General features: G+C 43.9%; 1 protein-coding gene and 1 long non-coding RNA gene across 5 annotated transcripts; one reads left to right on the forward strand and one right to left on the reverse strand.

The window, feature by feature from the left end:
* Positions 1-85: 85 nt before the first annotated feature.
* LOC309356569 lies at positions 86-5,183 on the forward strand. 4 transcript variants are annotated; one of them, XR_014162847.1, is made up of 4 exons: positions 2,023-2,082; positions 2,238-2,604; positions 4,238-4,461; positions 4,953-5,183. It is a non-coding gene; the product is annotated as an uncharacterized lncRNA (long non-coding RNA). The 4 variants fall into 4 exon arrangements; XR_014162848.1 differs by lacking the exon at positions 4,953-5,183 and adding an exon at positions 4,711-4,868; XR_014162845.1 differs by lacking the exons at positions 2,023-2,082; positions 4,953-5,183 and adding an exon at positions 86-250 and having other exon boundaries at positions 2,421-2,604; positions 4,238-4,698.
* Positions 5,184-6,185: 1,002 nt separating this feature from the next.
* RRN3 (RRN3 homolog, RNA polymerase I transcription factor) lies at positions 6,186-21,042 on the reverse strand. The gene is made up of 18 exons (XM_081888010.1): positions 20,837-21,042; positions 19,414-19,516; positions 18,950-19,006; positions 17,219-17,308; positions 16,995-17,124; positions 16,808-16,864; positions 15,880-15,943; positions 14,461-14,530; positions 13,771-13,869; positions 13,007-13,087; positions 11,968-12,085; positions 11,186-11,316; positions 10,588-10,718; positions 8,850-9,034; positions 8,108-8,216; positions 7,553-7,705; positions 6,762-6,849; positions 6,186-6,587 (listed from the first exon to the last, which is right to left on the reverse strand). Exons 2-18 carry the CDS (start codon positions 19,504-19,506, stop codon positions 6,444-6,446), a joined length of 1,800 nt encoding a protein of 599 aa, XP_081744136.1. The 5' UTR covers positions 19,507-19,516; positions 20,837-21,042; the 3' UTR covers positions 6,186-6,443.
* Positions 21,043-22,586: the final 1,544 nt, after the last annotated feature.

The following is a 22,586-nucleotide window of genomic DNA, read 5'->3' on the forward strand; positions in this document are numbered from 1 at the left end:
GGTCAATGTTGCAAAATGGAACTAGGAGACTAGAATGTGGGTTGAGACACTCTTAAGCAGCAATGGGTCTTATGGCTAGGGGTTGATTCACTCCCCCAATAAATCTATTTTCCTAATAGCTTCCCGTACAAACAAAGGGGAATCCTCTAATCTGCTGGAAAGAAGTTTTGCCTGAAATCTTAGAAATCATCTGCCAGTCGGTGGGGACAGTACTGAACTAGATGGAGCAATGGTCTTGTTTTGGTATAAGGTAAATTCCTCTGTTCTTCCTACCAGGGGGCGAGTTTTTAGTTTAACGCATGGGTAGGCAAACTAAGGCCCGGGGGCCGGATCCGGCCCAATTGCCTTCTAAATCCAGCCTGTGGACGGTCCGGCCCTCAGCATGTTTTTACATGAGTAGAATGTGTCCTTTATTTAAAATGCATCTCTGGGTTATTTGTCGGGCATAGGAATTCGTTCATTTCCCCCACCCCAAATATAGACTGGCCCCCCACAAGGTCTGAGGGACAGTGGACCGGCCCCTGCTGAAAAAGTTTGCTGACCCCTGGTTTAACGGCACAATTGTGGACCAGGCAGGCTGAGTGATAGTGTTCTGAAGGTGCAAGCTGCTTTTCAATCCGGCTCCTCTTTATGCTAATTTTTCATCTCTGTTTAGTTACAGAGGTCTGACACGTGTTTATCTGATTTTTCCAAATCTGCACCCTGAAGTCTCCCAATGTTCACCAACTGTTTAAAAGTGTGTTTTGTTTTTAAAAATGCGTGCTTGCTTTTCAAGTGGCTTTTATTGGTTATTGGTGGTCTTATTGTTATGGATAATATTACTCATGTTTGTGGTTCTTTGTTCTACAGAGGCAGTCTTGGGAGTTGGAGTTGTAGCAGCCCCTTAACATCTCTCAGTTTGGGGCAGCCATGACTCTTCAGAGTTTTATCATAGAGCTTTAGGATTGATGGTGTGAATCAATCAATCAATCTGCTCTAGGACTTTGGCATTGTTTTGTTGCCAAACAGTTTAGCCAGCATATAATTGGTTGTTGAACCAATTCTTTTTCGTACTTTAAGTTACAGGATTTTTATTAAATTTTCTGTTTTACAATTTAAAATACTCATTTAAACATCCTTGAAATAGCAGTAGCTTCCCATCATCTCTTTCCATGGTTCATTTTGCATATCATTAATCCCTGTGTATTTTACAAAAACTAAACCATTCAGTATTCCATTATTATTACATCCATCAAAACTGATTTACATGGTTGAATTTATCTCAATGCTGCCAAAGTTTTCAAGTGTACACAATTTCCCCACACACATTCAGTAAACGTTTTCCAATCTTCTCTAAACATATGTTCTTCTTGTTCTCATATTCTATATGTTAAATCTGCAAGCTGCACATATTCTGTCAACTTAAGTCCTTTAGTTGGGACCTCACTTGTTTTCCATTTTTTGGCTAACAAAACATGGGCCGCAGTAATGGCATACATAAATAACCTTTTTTGAGTCAATTTTAAGAAGATGGATGGATGTACGGTAACTGTTGGTACTAAAGGGTTAAGAGGTAACAAGTCGCTCTAATCACTGAGCAGCTGGAAGTCATTAAGCATCCAGGAATGTGAGTTAGTTTGTATAAATAGTCAGTTCACTGTGTGTTTTTTCTCTCCTCCCCCCTTTGACCTGACTCGCAGACTCAGTTTGTGGCCATGGGCGTGTTTGCTGATATGAGTTAAGTTTGGAGTAAAGTTTTCTTTATGCCGGAGATAAAAGCATGTGTGCTTTATCGCTAGGGTTTTTCTTTTGTAAATAAAGTTTTTTCCTGAGTTCCAAAGTGCTTGCTCCAGGATCCTTCATTGAAAGGTACTGACTCTCCTCCCTTCATCAACCGCTGCACGAAATTCTCTGCTGAGATAAGATTTATGGCGTTGGAAGCGCACTGGACGTTTACTTAACATTAAACTAATTAAAGTTTAATGGACAGTAACATCAGTAGCTGAGATGGAAAACAATGATTCTTTAGAGCTTCACCTGTTGGCTGAGATTCTGTGGCAGGGGCATCCAACAATTCCAATTATTTACTCTTCCTTTACAGCAGTGTTTCCCAACCTTGTGCCTCCAGCTGTTTTTGAACTACAACTCCCATAATCCCTGACTAGCAAGACCAGTGGCAAGGGATGATGGGAATTGTAGTCCAAAAACAGCTGGAGGCACAAGGTTGGGAAACACTGCTTTACAGGAAAGGTAGCCAGTGTGGACCCATCCAAAGGTTGTTGGACTACCATTCCCATCATCTGGGGTTGATGGGAGTTATAGTCCAGCTACACCTGGAGGGCACCAGGTTGGTGATTTAGGTTCTGCAGCAAGTGGTTCTCAAAAGTGTTTTAGCTAATTTAATTTTTCTATTTTGCTTTTCCAAAATCGAATGTTGCAAGGTGCCGCCACCTGATTTTTGCTGACCCCCACCGCGTACCACATCCAAGGCATTTGTGGATCCCTTGGTGTAACTCTCAGACTTTGGAAGGTTGGCATCACTGAATCAAGTCAGGTACCCGCTAGAAACAGGTGGTTGGCTCGGGTGCAAATGTAGAAAGAAGGAAGCCAACACAGGAAATGCAGGTAAAAACGTCACGTTTAATTGCAAGTTATTTCAGTATGAAGTGTCCTATTTTGGCTTAGCTGCAGGGAGGGAAGATTTAACAAGGATTTAATCAGAAATGGTGCCACCCCTCTTCTTCCCAGGGGCTAAAAGGTGAATTGAAGAGGTGAAATGGGGTCTGTAAATCCTAACCAATGTTTAGACAAGTTACTCATCATGTAGAAATTAGAATTCGGGGGTTTCCTTAGCCAGAGTTGGCAACCCTAGTTGATTGGCAGAGAAAATAGCCCGGATCACGTGAAATGGGTTTATTATGTAGGTTGAAAGTAGTTTCATGTTTTGGAGCTTAGACCCCCCACTTCTGCCTTGTGCTCAGTTTCTTGGACAAGTTACTTGTATTCTAGCCTCACCAGTTTCACCTTGTATGAAATGGGTATTTTGTGTCTGCCCGTGTCTGCTATCCTTGGCAGCCATTTTGTGATGGGGAAGTTTGGTTTACATGCCATTACAAATTTCCGAGAACGCTTTCAAGTGACACTGTGTTGTATGCTCCAGGGCAAAGTGGGAGATTAAAATTTCAGCTCCCTACCACATTTGGAACCTTGCTGCTGTCTGGACCCATTGCCTGGTATGCGTCACTTTAAGAGGGGGCCTGACTAACCGCCCAAAACCAGCCCTAAGCAGAGAGGGCTCTTAAGTTTTTCAACTGCAGCATAATGGAAACAGCAGGCTCAGTAAAAATAAACAAATTACCTATTTCCCAGAAGACTTTATGGAAGAGGGGCAGTGTGTTATATCCATTCTGGTTGTGGAGAAAGAGATTTTCTTCCTCAGCAGATAGCATAGAAACTTAAAAGTCGCTGTTGGTTGGAAGAGGGATGGAGTGGCTATAGACAAATCCTGCTCAGTGCTTTCCATCAGCCTGCTTCCTCGCCTGTATGGAACTCCTGGTCGCTTGTGGCGACCATGCTAGCTAGCTCTTCACTACAAAGCTTCCTGGCCCTTTTGGAATGTCGGTGCAGATCTTCCCTTGGCTTGTGAGTCTTTCAAAGTCAGTTTGTAACGTTGGTTAGGGCTAAGCAACCGTTAAAAGAGCAACCCTAGCCTGCACCTGGGATGCAAGTGGCGCTGTAGGTTAAACCACAGAGCCTAGGACTTGCCGATCAGAAGGTCGGCGGTTCGAATCTCCACAACGGGGTGAGCTTCCGTTGCTCGGTCCCTGCTCCTGCCAACCTAGCATTTCAAAAGCACGTCAAAGTGCAAGTAGATAAATAGGTACCGCTCCAGCGGGAAGGGTAAACGGCGTTTCCGTGCGCTGCTCTGGATCACCAGAAGCGGCTTAGTCATGCTGGCCACATGACCCGGAAGCTGTACGCCGGCTCCCTCAGCCAATAAAGCAAGATGAGCACCAGAGTTGTCCGCGACTGGACCTAATGGTCAGGGGTCCCTTTACCTTTAACCATGTCTACTCAGAAGCAAGTTCTTTTGAATACAATGGGGCTTGCTCTCAGGCGAATGGGGTTCAGTGTGTAGCCTTAAGAGATGGACGAGGGAGGGAAGAGCCACCTTTTGGTTTATAGTTTTGCACATGTCCTTTGCACATTAATTTTGCACATGTCCTTTGACAGCCACTGTTTCTGCCCCTTTCTTCAGCCTGTAGGTCACACTGATGATCCTTGCTCAGCGATGACGTCATAGAGTGGATATCGCCATAGTTGCTTTTTGAACATGCTCATTTTTAACAGAGATGTTAGGGAGCGTGGGAGGTGTTGGGAATATTGTCCGAGTCGTTGCCCAAGAAGTCAAGGTTCCTTTTTCTTAAAAGCTGAACTGATTGCAGTGAAGATATTGCGAAGGAAAGAGCTGACTATGCCAAGGTATGTAATTAGCTTGCTGTTTGGGGCCCAGAAATGCATTTTGTAAAGCAGAGGTGAGGAGAACCTCTAGCCTTCCAGATGTTGATGGACTACAACTCCCATCATCCTTTGCTGCCTGGGAGGCTGATGGGAGCTGGAAATCCAGCAACACAACACCTGGTGTGAAACTATTAAGTTTGGGGAAACACAAAGCGACTTAAATACATTCTATATCCTTCATACTCTCACCCTGAACTCCATTGCCTCCAGGATTATGATGTGACCCCAACGTGGTGCTGTGGAACAGACTTCACCGCTGCCTCTCCCTACCAGCTCTTGGCTCTTGCCGCTCAGCTCACCGCCCTTCTCCTGCATTGATACTCGGGGCAGCAGCCAGCTGTACTCATAGGAAGAGCATGGAAATGGGCAGAAGCCTCCCGACTTGGTCGTTGTCCCCCCCACTGATCAGAAAAAAGAACTTGGGCAACCTCTGAGTGCAGCTCTCTTCCTAGGTATGGAAATGCTGGAGAATAGCGATACTGTCCAATCCTAACCAGTAGATGACCAGGGACCAGGAGCTGGAGTTCAGGAGAAGAGACGAAGTAGCTCTCCTGTGTGAACTAACACAAGGGGCTGCTGCTGCTGTTCGGAGGTTCTGCAGTCCCAGGAGGTGTGACTTTATCATGTATATGGCTATCTTCCTGCTTAACTGTATAAGTTTAATAAATGGATTAAGAATCGAAGCGGTGAGGTATAGCAATTAACAAGCATCTTGGGTTTGGGAGCCTGAAGGTGGGCTGTAGGGTAGGGAGGGGGCTGCTGGGACCAAAAAGCCCAGCATTAGGAAGGCCTGCCAAAGGCATCGTGGGATGAGCATTTTCATCCCTGTCATCTTTACCTAAATTCTGCTTTTTTAAAGAAAAAAATCCCAGTTAAACTATATAGTAAACCTGCAACATAAGCTCCCTGTATATACACAGTTGCAACCGGATGTGGTTGGTTTTGTTTAGGGGTGTGTGTGTTAAATAATAAATAAATGGGAGAGTGGAGGAAATCCACCATTCCTGGCTCGGCATTTATTCTCTCTCCGCGCCCCCCCCCCCCCCATGCACCCAGTGGGTTTTCTTGTTTACCAGGCTCTGGAAAGGTTGTAGGAGGACTCTGGGAAGGTCCCAGAACCTTCATGCCTCCTTTCCTGAGGTGGATAAGCAGCCCTCCACCTTGTGGGGTCCAGGGATTCCAGACTTTGCACACAGGTCCCTGGACCTAAACCCATAAGTAAGTTGGAGGGGTTTGGGGGTCCAATGTGCTATGTGCATGCCTTTGTGCAGAACCTTTGCATCTGGCTATCCTTACACATGAAACATACCCCTAGCACAATGTGGAATCCAGATCCAGCCTATCAACGAAACTTGTAAATGGAACCATTCATGGTTGCCGAATAATCCATGGTGAACTTAAAACTTTGGGCAGTGCTAGTTTTCTAGAGAGAAAGGTGCCGGAACTCTCCACGAATGCCTCCCCTGTTCTCTTTTAATGGGGAAGCCTAGAAAACTATTACCACTCAGTGTAGACAAGACTGAGCTAGATGGTCTGACTCAGTATAAAAAAGCAACAGTTTTCATATTATCTTTTCCACTCTTTGGCAAACGCTGCTTAGTTCCGAAACTTGGAATGGAGCTCTTTGCTGCTTGGTTAGGACATAGTCAAAAGCTTGGCTGGGCATCCAAGAACTAGCAACACGCTTCTCTGATTCATAGTCTTTAGTATATTTAATACATTAGATGAGCCATTGCAAATCAAAAGGAAATTGTTAAATTCATACAGCTTACAAAATGAAGTGAACACACCCCAGTTGAAAGTATCCACGCGCTTGTTTCAGTTTTGCTTTCAGTATTGTTCCAAGAAATTGGTTTAGGAACTGTGCAAATAAACAAAAGGGTCTCTATCAGAACGATTGTCCCAACGACTTTGTATATGCTCTTGGAAGGTCACAGCAGCATCTATAGCGATGGAACTGGCAGTGACCCTATGCAGTTTTCTGAACTCTGAAGTGTAGAGTCAAAGGAGCCTGATGTCAATCCACCAATGCCATCATTTTGAGGAGTTTCACCTTTCAGAAAGTCATCTTCCTCTTCACCTTTGCCCTGCACACACACACACACAAAAAGGAAACGGAAGTGCTTTTCACTTGATTTGTTTTTTCACTCCGCTATCTAGACTCAGGATTTTGTACCAGACCAAAAAACACGGTAACAAACGTACTCCAAGATAAGGCATTACATCAGAACTAAAGGCGGTGTTTGAATAAAATTGCTCACCTCATTAATGGAGTCTGTAGCCTCTATCAGGTCTTCAGAACACTCCTCTTCCCAAAACTGATATAATGGGTTGATTATGTTCTTTGATCTGCAAAAGGCATGATATAAAGAGAGTAGAAGAAAGCAGATACATGTGCTGATCACAAGGCCATTCCGGTGCCATCCAGATTCCCCTACAATGGAAGAGGCTATCCTTCAATGGGTTAGTTCTCCCACTGCAAGAGGGCAAAGTCAGTTTAAAGGCCATTCTATACAGTACAAAGTCTTCTCCCAATTGCCTTACTCCGAGGCCAATGCTTTCTAGACTTATCCTCCCCTTTGCCTTAAAAGGACATGGAAATGTTCATAATGAAACTATCCTACATGCCAATAGCAAACTCAGTTTGAGCAGCCAAAACAACACTTTGTATGAACAAGAGGGGAGGCATCAACAAGCTCAGAGGTTTCAAAAGTAAAAAATGGAACAAGCACCAAGAGGAAATGAGAACCCCACAAACAGTGTAACTGGTACTGAGCAAGGACTCTCCCCCCGCCCCCCACAATCCTATGCTGGTGCTGCACCACCAAAGTATCCAGCTGGACACAGCTGCACAAGATTGGCATGACACAGTTCCTCCCCACCCAGATTGCCACAACACTACTGCATCAAGAACTTGTGATGGGAAACGAAAAGCAAAATACAGCCTGTAAACCTGAGCTGAAAACAGTAAGGAGTGCTTTGCTTGGAAGTGCCAAACGGCCGCCTTCCATAGTAAGTAAAAGAAGGTTCGCTGATGTCTGGAATTAGATACCTTTTGAGAATATAAGGGTCAAACGGGAAATAGCTGTCAAGGGGGTTTGTGCAAGTCTCAACAGAGTCACCCCCACAACTGCTTCTTACAACTGGCAAAACTTGCCGCCTGTTCCTCTCGATGATGGTGTCACAGAATGCGATTTGGTATTTCCTGGAAGAGAGCAAAAATGGCTGGCTGAAGTTTCTCTTTTAAGAAGAGATATGCAGCCACAAAAACAAGCACACCAAAAACAGCTAAGCCCCTTTCTATTGGCTCAGGTGGGACCCAATCACATCTGGCTTCTCCCCTCCCTGTACAGGCACTCCCACAATGAGTGACTAAAATTGCATATATTGGGAGCACCCTGGAGGGGCAGTAGGGCTTGCACAGCTGAGATGCTGGGCAGGGGGTTAAATTTACTGTCACGATTCAGCCTTCCAACCTACAAGCATTGTCGAAACAAGCAGAACACACATCTGCAAGGGCCTATTATTAGAAAACAGAAATATATTTTGACATCTATATTTCTGTATTAACAATATTCAAGAGAGCTTTTTTTTTAAAGACACTTACCTGGTAATGGCAGCAAAAAAATTCACAATGGAAGGCAAGCAGACCTTCAGGGGGTTTAGCTGGCACATCACAATGCGTTCAAGGTTTAAGCTCTGCAAGAAGGCCAAACCTTCAAAACAAAACGAGCAAAGAACATTTAGCGCTAGGGAAAGCGAAAACTGTTTGGGCAGTATGCATTTTTCACAATGCACATGAGGCCCAGTGCCGCTTTGAATGCTACAGGAGAAAATTGTTTGTTACAAAAAGTTGCACACATGCAACAAGAAGGCAGTCAGGCCTGGCTTCCTGGCAGATAAAACATACAGTGTGCATGCTACTAAATGCTTTAAAATGCATTGAATAGGAATGTCTAAAACAGTCTCCAATGGAGATGGTGATATCTGGTGCGTCAAAGGAACACAGAAAGCTGTCATGCCAAGGCAGACCATTACTCAGTGTTCTTCACAGATGGCCAGTAGTTCTCCAGGGTTTCAGGGTCTCGGCCCTACTTGGAGATGCTCAACCATTGAGCTATGGCCCTCCTAATTCAATTGAATTAACTCCAGTTCAGAAGAGGAATCTTCTAAATGCTCTTCCACCCAGTATTTGTTCTGCTCTGTAAACTTATTCATAACTCCCCAACTGAGAACTCCAAAGATGTGCCCAAGTACACTCCCCACCCACACAGCTGCTTCTCGTTGTGAGCCATTCAGCTATTAAACTGCCAAATTCTTCCTGAGCTGTGTTTTTCCCATATACACACCTTTCTTTAGGTTTCCGTCCACTATTTGCTTGTGACGAAAGATGATCACGTAGAACACAGCCTGGCAGGCGGCATAAAAGGGCCCGTGAAGAGTGATGTCGCAAAAGGCTTTTGCCCCTGTGCCCTGGTTGTCAATGTACACGTGCAGCCAGTTGACCAGCAAGTCCAGGCAGGTTTTCACTGTACTGCAATGGGACCAAAGAAAAAAAGCCTAATTAAGGGCAGCTGTCCCGCATTTCACAGGTAAGTTGGTAGCTACCATTTGGGACAAGGTGCAACGAGGCAACTACATTCTTGTTAGCAGTTCAGGCTTGGACACACAGCCAAAAATGCATCTGGCCATGCCCAAAGCATTCCAGCTGTTTGCAAAACAAAACCAGTATTTGAAAATTGGCTGAAAGGACTCCAGCTACAGAGCAGAGCAATAAGGGAATTGAAGCAAACAGAAAGGGTGAATGGCAGTAGCTGGAGTCCAGGTGAAGACTGAAGGCTTAAGGTGTATACAATGATGCACCTGAAGTGAGGAAAGCAGATAAGTAAATACAGTCATACCTCGTGTTACGTTTGCTTCATGTTATGTTCTTTCGGAATACGTCTCGCGGCGACCCGGAAGTACTGGAAAGGGTTGCTTCTGGGTTTCGCTGCTCGCACATGCGCAGACGCACAAAACGACGTCACACGCATGCACAGAAGTGGCGAATCGCAACCCATGCATGCGCAGATGCACCGCTGCGGGTTGCACTCTTTTCATGTTGCGAACGGGCCTCCGGAATGGATCCCGTTTGCAACCAGAGGTACCACTGTACCAGAGCACTGCTGTTGTAAGATTCAGAGCAAACAGAAGGAAGTCCTTCTTTCACACAGTGCATCATTAAAGGAGTTCGATCCTATAAGATGGTAGTGATGGACGGCTTTAAAAGAGGATTCTGCATATTCAAGGAGAAGGCTGTCAAATTTCTACAAGCCATGCTCTCCTTCCACTGCCACAGCCAATATGCCTCTGAAGACCAGCTCCTGGGAATTGCAAGTGGGGAGTGTGCTGCCGTGCTCAGGTCCCACCTGGGGGCTTCCCACAGGTTGAGCAAAGCGAGAATAGGATGCTGAACTAGATGGCTTTTGGCCTGATGCAGGAGGACTTCTCCACAGACAAGTCAGAGCAAGGGCTGACTTGAAGAAGGGCTTAAGACAAAATTCCTTGTGTGGTTCTGGACATCAAAGTCTTAACCACCAGACGCCAGAAAAGAAGTTTGGTTATGGGGACCTCTCTACCTATAATGCTATTTGAGACTGAGATCAGGGTTAGGTTACCTGTGGCTCTGGGGATGTTCTGGGGCACTCCATCTCCCATCCTTTGCATTCTACTGCCCCAGGCAGCTGCCTGCACGGCAGAATGGGACACCAAAAATAGGAAACACTTAGCAGTCCAGGATAAGCTAGTCCTTGGGAAAGGTATGTAAGCTCAGTAGTAGAGCATCTGATTTGCATGCAGAAGATCCCAGATTCAATCCCTGGCATCTCCAGGTCAGGCTGTTCCCCACCCAAAACCCTGGAGAGCTGCTGCCAGTCAGAGTAGACAATACTGAGCCAAATGGGCCATTGGTCTGACAGCGTAAGGCAGCTTTCTATGACAGCTAAGTATCTATTGCATTAGCTCCTCCACTGCACTCCTCAATTCCACATATCTAGCCTTGCACAGCAGATCAGTAACTACAAAAAAGGAAGTTGGTAGGCTACTTACACAACCGGAACAAACTTTGCCCGTGCCAAAAAGCTGCCGGTGTAGTTGGCAGCAGCCTGCCTGATCACGGCCGGAGTATTTGGATTACGAAGCATTTTCCAAAGATGCTCCACAAAGGCTTCTGCAATTCCCTGTAAGACAGAGTCACACGTGGCAAGACATCAAATGCCGTGGAAACTAAATCCATGGACTCTATTTGCAGGCATTTATTACTTCTGGGAGTAGGGGTGAGGAACATGTAGCCCTCCAAATCGGCTCCAACTTCCATCAGTCCCAGCCAGCACGCCCAATGATCAGGGATGAGGGGAGATGTGAGTCCAGTAACATTTGAAAGTCCACCCTGACTTCAGGGAGACACACAGCAAACAGGGACCTTTTTGGCAGTGAAAGCAATCAACATGCCTGCGTATGTTGGAAGTAGTGTCCTTTCTCAGATCTTGCTCACCAAGAAGACTGCAGATGCTTTTAGCTCCGACCCCCAAGGCTTAGGGCCACAGTTCCTTGCAGCCCCCCCCACACATTTAGGGGGTCTGGGATGGCTCCCCACATCAATAAGTGGGAGCAAAGCACAGCAAGAGAGGCAATTAACTGTACGCACCAGTTTGAAGCTAGAGAGGTAGAACATGATGTACTGCACGTGACATGAGCCATGGGTCGGCAAAATGAGCTTATCAAACACTGTCACCAGATCCCGATACAAATCCTTGGTGTTGCCAATATCAAGCTTCCCTGAGAACAAAAAAACAATTTCTGTTACCGCAGCATGGTACCAAGAAACAGCATGCCTGTTTTTCATGTTTACAGTAATGTTTTTCAAATCACAATTTGGTTGGCCAACCAAATGCAGGTTATAGCAAGAAACAAACAAAAGGAAGCAATTTTAGCAAGCAAGCAGTGACAGTAAATATAAAAAAATACACATATTACACATGTAATAAAACACATGTAATACACAAAAACATACACATATAACAGGTCGCAAAGCTGGTCTCATGGGTTTTCCCGAGTTGGGAAGGTTTCACAGCACACACAGCTGTATTGAACATAACAGGCTTAGCCAGGTTAGACAGCAGGTGTTTGATTTTGTCGATGTCACTAAGAGTGGCAATCGGCTCTAAAAAAAATATTTAAATATTTTGCCTAAAAAGGCACTGATAAAACTCCACATGGCTAATCTCATCTGGCTTAACTTTCTCCTGCCCTTAATACAAACATCTACACACAGGCCTGTCTTGCTTCCTCTTACCCACTTTAAGCCTGCAGATCTATATTCAGGAATCTCCTGCTAGGTTGTCCCACAGATTATTTCTATCATCTCTGCTGCCTCCTCATTATCAATCTCAAAGAAATAATTTAAGCACATTGTGCAGGGGTGATTACCGTTCACATGGCAGATATCTTTAACGTATGAAAACAAGACAATCATCAGGATGTCTAGGCGCTCTGCAACTGGGTGAGCCATCACCTCATTCTTCTCCGGGTTTTCTCCATCTTCATCCTATTGAAATAAAAGTACTGAATAAAGAGTACTGAACACTGGTAACATCTGGAGAATCACCATTGTGGAGAAGCTTATGTATCGAATGTACATCATCATCATTATCAACATTAAGGGGGAAGTAAAACAGGATGCCTTCTGTTCAGAAGGGAGGTTTATTTTTCCTGCTAATGAGAATAATTCAGGCAAATGCAGAGCCATTATTGTGTCATCTAAATTATACACAAAGTAGTGACAATTTCAGAAAACATCAAAAACAGATGTTATATATATTAACTACAGCAAGGATATTATTTGCTAAACCATGGAAGCAAAGCCAGGTTCTGAGAAAGCAAAAATTAATTAAAAATATATGGGAAAAGCTGGAATTTATAAAGTTAACAAGGATGGTACATCCATATAAATTGTGAGAAAACTGGTAAATGGAATTCAACAATCAAATACACACACACACTGTATGAAATAGGTATAACATTCAGGGTCATATTGTTTCCTGCTATAAAGGAAATATAAGCAAATATTTAAATATTTGATATTGAGATTTTTTTGAGAGATAATTTGAACATTTATTAAAAGTAGACTGACATTCAACCTATATTTTTGAAAGTGCTACAAAAAAATAATTGTGATGTCAAATGTTTCATTATCAAGATATTGTAAGAATAGTGAAAGGCTTATATAATAGGATGTGTTGCATTATATAACATTCTTACTAATATTTGTATTATCATGTATTATTTGTATTACCAAGAACATGGATTCCCCCAAAGAATCCTGGGATCCATGGTTTGCTAAGGGTGCTGGGAACTGTAGCTCAGTGAGGGGGTAAACTACAGTTCCCAGGATTCTTTGAGGGAAACCATGTGCTTTGCATGTATGGCTCAGATGTGACCCGTTGCACTGCTCAATAAGCACACTTGCCATGTCAAAGAGTCCCTCTTCAGGAGCCCCTTCGCTCTCATCCTCTTCAGCAGCTTCAATCTCTTTTCTCGGAGCGCTCACCTGTTGTAAGGAGTAAGGATACTGAACATTTCTAAAGGCGTTTGATACGCGTGCAAATGAAGGTGCACAACAATTTTTAAAACTTAGATATCCCGTCCCCAGCTGAAAAGGTAAAGGGTTTGATTGAAATATTACCCAATGTCACATTTATATCCTGCCTTAATTGCAAGGAGCTCAAGACAGCATACATAGGGGAGAATGCTCAGTTGTGCAAGCAGAAATCCTCGCGCTGATAAAAGCTTCAAAGAATCATAGAATTGTAGAGTTGGAAGGGACCTTAAGGGTCATCTAGTCCAAGGGATGCAGGGATCTCAAGTGCATGCAGAGCTACTTTGGACACAACCCCTATAATTTACTTTCCCACCCAGGAACAGGGCAAAAGCAGGCTATCAATTAAAGCCAGTCTAATAAAACCATCTATACAACCATCTCTTTTGTCCACTTTTTATAAACACTGACCTGGAGATGGTATGGACCAGGCATAGGCAAACTCGGCCCTCCAGATGTTTTGGGACTACAACTCCCATGATCCCTAGCTAGCAGGACCAGTGGTCAGGGATGACGGGAACTGCAGTCCCAAAACATCTGGAGGGCCGAGTTTGCCTATGCCTTCCTTTTCTAAAATGTAATAGAAAATAAAGGTGAAAGAATTAAGTCTTTTACGAACCACACTCTATACTTACATCAATCTTTAATACCCTTTCAATAACCAGCTCCAGAATGTCATGCCTCAGTGTTGGGATATATCCGCTGATTCGTAGCATGTTATGCACATAGCATTGCTGCAATGGAATTCCCCCACAAAAATGATAAATTAAAAAACATACACAAAACGTTCTTCTTGTATAGAAAACCATTTGAGTACTAAGGCTAACGAGCCTCTTCAATTTGTAGTTTAAACACACTGCAGATTGGATTTTCTCAAGGTGGGCCTTTGTTTTTCAGTTCCATACTGCTTGAGCTTCAGCAACGTAGGTTTGGATCAGGGATTTTTTAATGGTGTAAGGCACCACACAACAGAAGGCACCACAGCTCAGTCATAAAGCTTGTGTTTTGCCTGAAAGAGGTTCCAGGTTCAATCCCTGCCAATATTCTCAGTTAAAAGGAAATCAGGCAAAGGGAGATAGGAAAACAAAACAGCCAAAGCAGAAAATCGCTGGTAAGATGGAAAGACGAAGAAGGCATTAACACTTGAAGGAATAGAAAAAGCTTCTACATGCTGACAGTTCTCTATGCTCATCCTGTATCTGCACCATCAAGATCTGTGGATGCTCAACTTCTGCCACTTTTATTTCAAGAGGGTCATTAACAATAGCACTGACGCGAGACACACAAAGCAAAATCCCATTTTAAACTGAAGGCTGATTACTTACCAGGGTTCTTTCTGATTTGTTAACAAAAGGAAATTTGTCAACAAGCACCGGCATGAGAAACTGCGGCGTCCTGCAATGCAAGTGTAAAGAAGCTTCAAAATAAGTGTGAACACAGGACAGCCCATGAAACAATCTCAGCAAACGAAACATTTCAGGAGCTGAATGATGAAAGTCTCATAAAAAAGAGGCACAGGCATTGATTCACAATACTGTTTTCCACCCAAGTTTGAGATAGATTTCTTAACATAAATACAGGTCTACTTAAGGAAAGTAAACAGTAATGCTATAAATAAGATTACAGGACTATAGTGCACATATTATCTCTCGATGGAGCAATTACAATTTTATCTGTTTATTAAATAAATTATTAATTTCATTTATTGACTGATTTTAATTGGTTACATCTAGTTTATCAGGAAAAATAAGAAACAAGCCGCAACAGCACAGTGTACACATGCAAAGTCTTTAGTCTTTTAAAAGACTCATTGGAAACTCAAGATGGAGAATTAGATCTGTCCTCAGGGAAGAATAATCACACATGCGGTTAATCGAGAGTAATTTATTCCCTACCAAGATAGTTACTTCGCAATCATACTCCACCTAAAATCATGCACTGAAATGGGGGGGATACACTTTATACATTAAGGAATTTAATTGAAAATACAAATTATTATGATAATTCAGTAGCATCCTAAACACTAAGGCTTCTCTTTCTTACAAGCTTTCACACATCACGTCATACCGTAACTGATTACAACAGTAATACAGAGGAACCAATCTAGGGGAAAACATAATTTGAGGGCTGCTAAACATATTTATATGAATTACCGTATTTTTCGCCCTATAGGACGCACCGTCCCATAAGGCGCAACTAGTTTTTTTTGGGGGAAATAAAGGCGCGGGGCTGGGGCGGGGGAGCCCGAAATTCCCCCGACCCCAGTCCCCAAACAGGCAGCTCTCTGCAAGCCGTGGGAGCCCAGCGCTGGCTCCCGCTGCTTGCGGAGAGGTCCGCGAAGCCTGGATGCGCTGATCTCAGCGCGCGCAGGCTTTGGCATGCAGGCAACTCTCCGCAAGCAGCGGGAGCACTCCCGCTGCTTGTGGTGAGGTCCGCAAAGCCTGGAGAGCAAGAGGGGTCGGTGCGCACCAACCCCTCTCGTTCTCCAGGCTTCAGCGAAAGCCTGCATTCGCCCCATAGGACGCACACACATTTCTCCTTCATTTTTGGAGGGGAAAAAGTGCGTCCTATAGGGCGAAAAATACGGTAATACCACTGACCTATTTTGAACTGCAGAATATTATCAATTTAGGTAGCTTTGTCACTTGAAGCTAATATGCAAGATGTGTGATTGTGTTTCAGCTAGCAGGTAGAAAAGGCTATGAATTAACTTAGGGGATGTACCAAATCAATTATGTACTTACAAAGGGACGTATTTTGCAATTGTTTGCAGTGCTCTATGGCAAGTGTCAAAGCCTTCGGTAACATCTGCAAGAATTGAACATCATCAAGCATGTACGTTAATCCAGAAGTTTTTCTTATATAGATTTTCATGCTATATTTTATGGGAGCACTTCCTTAATCACTTAAGGTAGATAGATTTGGTGCAATTATATTGCTTAAACCAAGCATAGGCAAACTCGGCCCTCCATATGTTTTGGGACTACAACTCCCATCATCCCTAGCTAACAGGACTAGTGGTCAGGGATGATGGAAGTTGTAGTCCCAAAACATCTGGAGGGCCAAGAGTGCCTATGCCTGGTTTAGACTCTATATCTAATGTATGTGAGTGGCAGGGCTGGGCGATAACTGGTTTTCATATATATCACCTGCTACATATCATAATATACTGATATATCAAGATGTCTGAAATAAAAATGGAGCTATGTAGAGGCATTAACTGGCTTCACGGTTTCCCCCACATTGTGATTTTTGCATAGCACACATACAGTACACATCATGATTTGCGATATATTGCCAGGTCAAAAATTATGAAACCGAAATCATGATATGGACTTCAAACCGGTTTTGGACAATATATTGATATATTACACAGCCCTAGTGAGTGGCAACGGCTGCTAGCTTAGATAGCTTTTAAATCAAATTAGGTAAATTCAGGGAGGCTCCTGCTGTATGCAACCTCCAAGTTTCATTCAATGGAAAGCCACAAATATCAGAGAGAACGAGATTTCACCCTTAACCTTAACCCTAGAAGTACCAGTGTAGTAAAATGGAAATAATATGGTACATAGGAAGCTGCCTTATACTGAGTCAGCTTACACTGACTGGCAGCAGCTCTCCCAAGATTTTGTGCTAACATAACTGACCATTAGACATGAAATGGCTACTCACTTTCATCATCATCTGAATCCGAAATGTCCACATCGTTCTCTTGTATGGTTATTCGAGCTAGGTGGAAACAGCATTATTCTATTATTATACACTTCACATAAGAATCTGATTGCCAAACTTAAGTTCAAATTGAATATGGCCACCTGGTCAACAATACAAGGCAGAAGAAAAGAAACCCAAAACTCACGCGGTACAAAGTGCGAGACAATCATTGCAAGACATGGCCTAAGGTAGATCGTCTGTGCTGACACCAAGTTGCTCAGGAAAGCCAAATATTCTTCCACCACAGGCTGGCTCCTTTTCAGCCACTGCACCCTCTGCAAAGTTACACATACGCTTAGGTTTGAATGCACGTTGCACAGACTGAATCAAGACCAAGTACAGCAAACATTAGAAATGGCACACTCTTACCAATAAGATGCTGACTAGTTGTTCAAACTCCTTGGTCAAGAGTGTAACGGAAGACCGAAACTCACCCAGCCAGTTTATAATCTGGTCATCCTGCAAACAGAACCAATTTCTCTTTAATACTCTGAACTTTATAAGGTGTGTAAAAAAACAACGAAAACCTATTAGTAACGGGGGTATTTTTTTCAAAACTGAGTTAATCCAACAGAAGGGCTATTAGGCTTCCACATATCACTCATTACTGGGAGTGTGATGCCACCCTCTGGCGTGATGAACGACCAGTCTTCCTCTCTAGTTTGAAGCTGGAGAGTGTGCAGGGTTCATCTGTGTTGTTGTGTAGTGATCCTAACCCCTCTCCAGCTCTAAGGCTGGGAGGAAGGCCAGGAACTCTGTAGCAGTTGTGTGGCTAAGGTGTCCAGGGCACCTCCGGATGACCCCTGCTCCCACCCACCTCTCCTGTGGGAAAGGCAAGTGAATAGTGGGTTAGGATGGCAGCTGCCACACAGAGGCACATCCGGGTAGACTTTCCTGTAGTGAAGGTAGAATGGAGTGGGGTGCCTCTTGGGCTGTTCTTGGGCAGTGGCCAGGCCAGGAGGGAAGGATGGCAACATGGCAACCAGCAGGGCCAGAAAAAAACCTGCTGGGAACCCATGATAGCAATTGCAGAGATAAAGGATAGGGCCTACTTGGAAGTGGCTCCTTAATTACAGAACCCCCTCCCTCCATATGCTGTCAATTATGATGATTTTGAAGTACACTCAAGTCTGTTTTCCAGAGCTTTTATTAACTTTTTAGTGATTTTTCATCATTTAATGACTTACAACGGATCTTGAGGTTTCGGCTGCTGTTTTGTTACTGGTTCTGGTATATGTAGTAAATTTTATACTGAAAAACTGAGTGAACTTTTCTTTTTTTGTAGATACATAGTTGACCTTAGAATTACTTAAAAGTTAAATTTCTGTTCACATGCATAATTTGGCAAAGGGGGCAGGGAAGCCAGACACAACAACACTGCCTTCACATCAGTCAAAAAACAGACATATTGCTGGTGTTCCTAAGTTGGATTTGGAACCGAGCTCTTAAAAAATTGTTTCCCCCCAAAATGGGAAATAGCTGAGTTCTTTTGAACCCAACTGTGTGCATATTTCAGACCCTGTTGTGCCTCCAGTTATATCACTGGAAGCACAACAAGGCCTGATCCCTCTCTCAATGAGCCCCCAACAACCCCATTCCTTATCTTTGTTGCTGTTCTGCCAATGGAAGCATAGATGGTCTCTTTTGCCCCTTTCCTCTTTGACACCAGACACAAAGATTCAAGGAGCAATGGGTAACATATGGAGCCAGCAGCATTGAGCAAACCACATTAGCCAGCATTCCTTGTGTCTGACATGCAGAATGCCAGGCATTAAAAGGATGGTGCACAATCCCCCTCCATTCCTCTAGTGCCAGAACAATTACAAGGGTAAAGGTGGGAGTGAGCTAGGGACAGAGGGAAGCCATAAGTTCCTATGTAGCTTAGATTTTATCCAAGTCTCTGGGCTTGTAAGGCTTCTTTGAAATCAAGGCTAGCATTACACGCCTGTATTCTAAGCTGTGGTCAGATCTGTTACTGATTATCCTAGTTATAATCATAAATGGTACACAAAACTGCAACAATTCATTCTGGTTCATTTTTTTCCTTACATTTAAGAAGACATGCAGAGCACTGAAATACTTGGATGAAAAAATCCTTACTTTTAAGTCTGGATCTAACAGCTGATGCTTCAACAAATCAAATTCGGTCGTCTCACCCTTCAAAACAAAAACATGAATGAAGTTGTACCCTAACAAATCATGCAGCCTTGCATCAAAGCTTATTCGATCCCTACTGAAAATAAATAGAGAGACACATTGGGTATATTACTGTTTCAAAGCATAAAAGCAATTAATAGAGGTTCTCTTCTCTCTCTTTTTGCAACATATGTTACTAACTTTACTGTAGCTCCCCAAAACCTTTTTTTTCAGATTTAGTGACTATATCTTGTTTTCCTTTCACTTCTTTTGGTGAAAATAACTAAGACACTGCCAGAGACAGTGGGAGTATACAGCTAAAAGACAATCTCTTAAGGCCAAACTTGCATTTTTCATTAAAAAAACAACAACAACCACCTTTCAATACAGTCAGAAAATACAAAGGATGAGACAGATAACCATACTACCTTTTGGTATTTTAGAAGGATGTCTGTCAACGTCCCACCAAATCTGACTGTTTTCCTCGGTGGAGATTTTAGAAACTCATCTGCAGCCAACATGTCAGCAGTCCTAGGCAGAATAAAATATATGAATGAACACAGTAAGCCAATGCTTGAAAGTGTGTGTGAGAAACCAGCAAGAAATGAATACGTGTGTGTGTGTGTGTGTGTGTGTTAAACTCCATACAAGCAAGTGTTCTGAACACACTTCCAATGTTGAATTACAATTTTAATTTATTCCTTATGTTGATATCCCACTTTACCTCCAAAGAGAATTAATGTGGCATTGATTGATTTATTGCATTTATATTAAACCGTTCCTCCAAGGATCTCAAGGTGGTGATGTGCATGACCCTCCCCTGTTTACAGCTAAAGAGTGTTAGGATAGGTCCACATATCCTCTTGGCCATTTAAGCTCCCAGGGTTAGTGAAGACCTGTCACTGCCGTCACAGCCTCGCCTACCTCACAGTGCTGTTGCGAGGAGATAAAATGCAGGTTGGGGAAAAGGATGGTTAAAAAAAAAAAAGCCACACACCAAGTCTTATGAGGAACAGTTGAGGGATTTGGGTGTGTTTAGCCTGGTAAAGAGGAGACTGATTGTAGATATGATAGCCATCTTCAAATACAGTACTGGTACCTTGGGTTACATACGCTTCAGGTTACAAACTCCGCTAACCCAGAAATAGTACCTCGGGCTAAGAACTTTACCTCAGGATGAGAACAGAAATCGTGCGGCGGCAGCGGGAGGCCCCACTAGCTAAAGTGGTACCTCAGGTTAAGAACGGTTTCAGGTTAAGAACGGACCTCCGGAACAAATTAAGTTCTTAACCCGAGGTACCACTGTATCTAAAGGACTGTCTCATGGAAGATGGAGCAAGCTTGCTTTCTCCTGCTCTGGAGGGCAGGATTCAAGTTACAAGAAAGCAGAAAACATTAGGAAGAACTTTATGATAGCGAGAGCCGTTTGACAGCGGAACAGACTCCCTTAGAAGAAGGCGGACTCTCCTTCCTTGGAGGGTCTAAAACAGATGTTGGATGGTTACCTGTCAGGTTGATTCCTGCATTGCGAGGGGTTGGAATAGATGACCCTCGGGCTCCCTTCCAACAATTCCATTATTCTTCGGAGATTCCGAGGATTTCCACGGGGACATCCCTCCCCACGCCCCTAAATCTGCCCTAGGGGATCCCACCTGAAAGTAGAGTTAGGGGGCAGGAGAAACTTCCCACTGCGTGAGCAGCAGAAGTCCTCGTGCTGACAGGACACGTTGGTGGAATACGATTTGGAGCAGCTTTTTGGAGACGCAGGAGGCAAACACGATGCAGTCAGTGAGCTTCCCCCCCCCCCAGCGCACCTCCCTCCCACCCTGGCAGCCTCACCCTCACTCTCACCTGCGCTTCGCCGAGGCCTGACTCAGGGCCTCGGCCTGCCGCCCAGCCCGCGGGGCCGCCGTTCTTCCTTTCCCCACGAAACCCACGAAGCCGCCGCTTCTTCCCTTTCCATCCTCCTCGTGCGCGCAGCCCAAGAGACGCGAGTCTTCCCCACGCAGCACAGCCAGCGCAGAAGCCTCCCTCGGACGTCCCCGGAAGTGAAACAAGAGGTATTTCCGGGTCGGCGGGGGGGCGGGCCTTCCGCAGTTTAAAGGGCCACGCGCACGACCGAAGGCCACGAGCACTTCTGGCTCTGCGTCCCGGAGCGGCTGGAAAAAGCCTCCGTAGGTGCCGCGGTATCTGGTAATACGGTAATGCGCAGCCCGTGGTGGTTTAGACCGGCGGACTAAGGCCGGGGTTCGAATCCCCTGCCGGGTGACGTTTGCCTCTCCGCTAGACCTGCCTCACAGGGTTGTTGTTGTTGTGTGAGGATTCAAATGGCAGAGGGGGCAAAACTCTGGACTAAATCGCAGGAACATGTTCTGGTCTACAAAAAACAAAAAAACCACTCTGGTTTATACGCGTGGAGTTCTGTCCATATGTATGTGATAAAAATCATTTTAAAAGAATTAATAAAAGTCCTTTTTTATTTTGAAAAAACGAAGGTGGAGGGAGAAGCGTCGTTCGCTACCTTGAGCTCTTTGACAAGGGAGGGGAGGGAAAGGTGGGATGTGAATGGAATTATTTGTTTGTTCCGTGCAATTAATATAGCACTTTGATCGTATAAAAAAGACTCAAAGCAGTTTACAAAAGATAAAACGGTAAGATCAAGAAAGGTTCGCAAGCCTACTTTAAAACCTACAAGTTGTTTTTATTAAAAAATGCTACATCAGATTAAAACGACCTTCCTAAGCATCTGAGTAGGCTTGTCTAAGCAGGAATGCTAATTTTAGCAAGCACTGAAAAAGAGTACAGTGAAGCTGTCTTCTTGATCTCAATAGGCAGGGAGTTCCAAAGTCTAGGCGCTGCCACACTAGATGATCAAGTTCTTGCAAATGAGGGACAGGTATTATGCGGCGCCAGTAATAGTGCCAGTTCCGCCAATCGGCATGGGGTAAGGCGAGCTCGTAGGGATGAAATAATGAAATACAAATAAATGCAGTGCAGTTCTGCATCGTATGTATGTCTACTTGGAAGGGCTGCCAAGATCTAGGATTTCATTCTTAGCCTAATAATAGATCCCTGCCTATTTCGGAACACTGTGTGGCAGCACACATCCAATGAATGATTCCCTTCACGTGATCTCTTTTGTCGATTTAAACTCAAAGGGGGCACACTTCTGAACAGGGCACTTTCGTGGGTTATAAGAAAGGTCTATACAGAGTTGTATTGCCTGATTCTGACACAGTGATTCTTACTAGAAGTGTAGAATGCACTGCACGACAGAAGAGAGAAGTTCTCCACAGTTATCCTGTCAGTGTCAATACAGATGTAGATTCTGATACTGAGAGTGGCACTGAAAGCACCACTGAGTTGGTTGTTGTCGTGCCCTCCTCCTTCAGCCTGCTAATTCTTAATAATGCAAAATACACTATCAGTTTTGCAGTTTGTAAAAAAATAAAATAAAATGACAGTATTTGAAGCTGGAGTGGCTTCAGTACTTTTTAACAATTTAATTTTCGTTACGTTTTGGGGTTTATTTGATTTTCCAGTTAGGTTTTGGGTTGAACATGGCAGGAACCACAAGTAAAGGTTCTTGTTCCTGTCTGTC

This window comes from Podarcis melisellensis (genome assembly GCF_964234715.1).
Source record: "Podarcis melisellensis genome assembly, chromosome: 14".
NCBI classification, from domain to species: Eukaryota; Metazoa; Chordata; class Lepidosauria; order Squamata; family Lacertidae; genus Podarcis; species Podarcis melisellensis.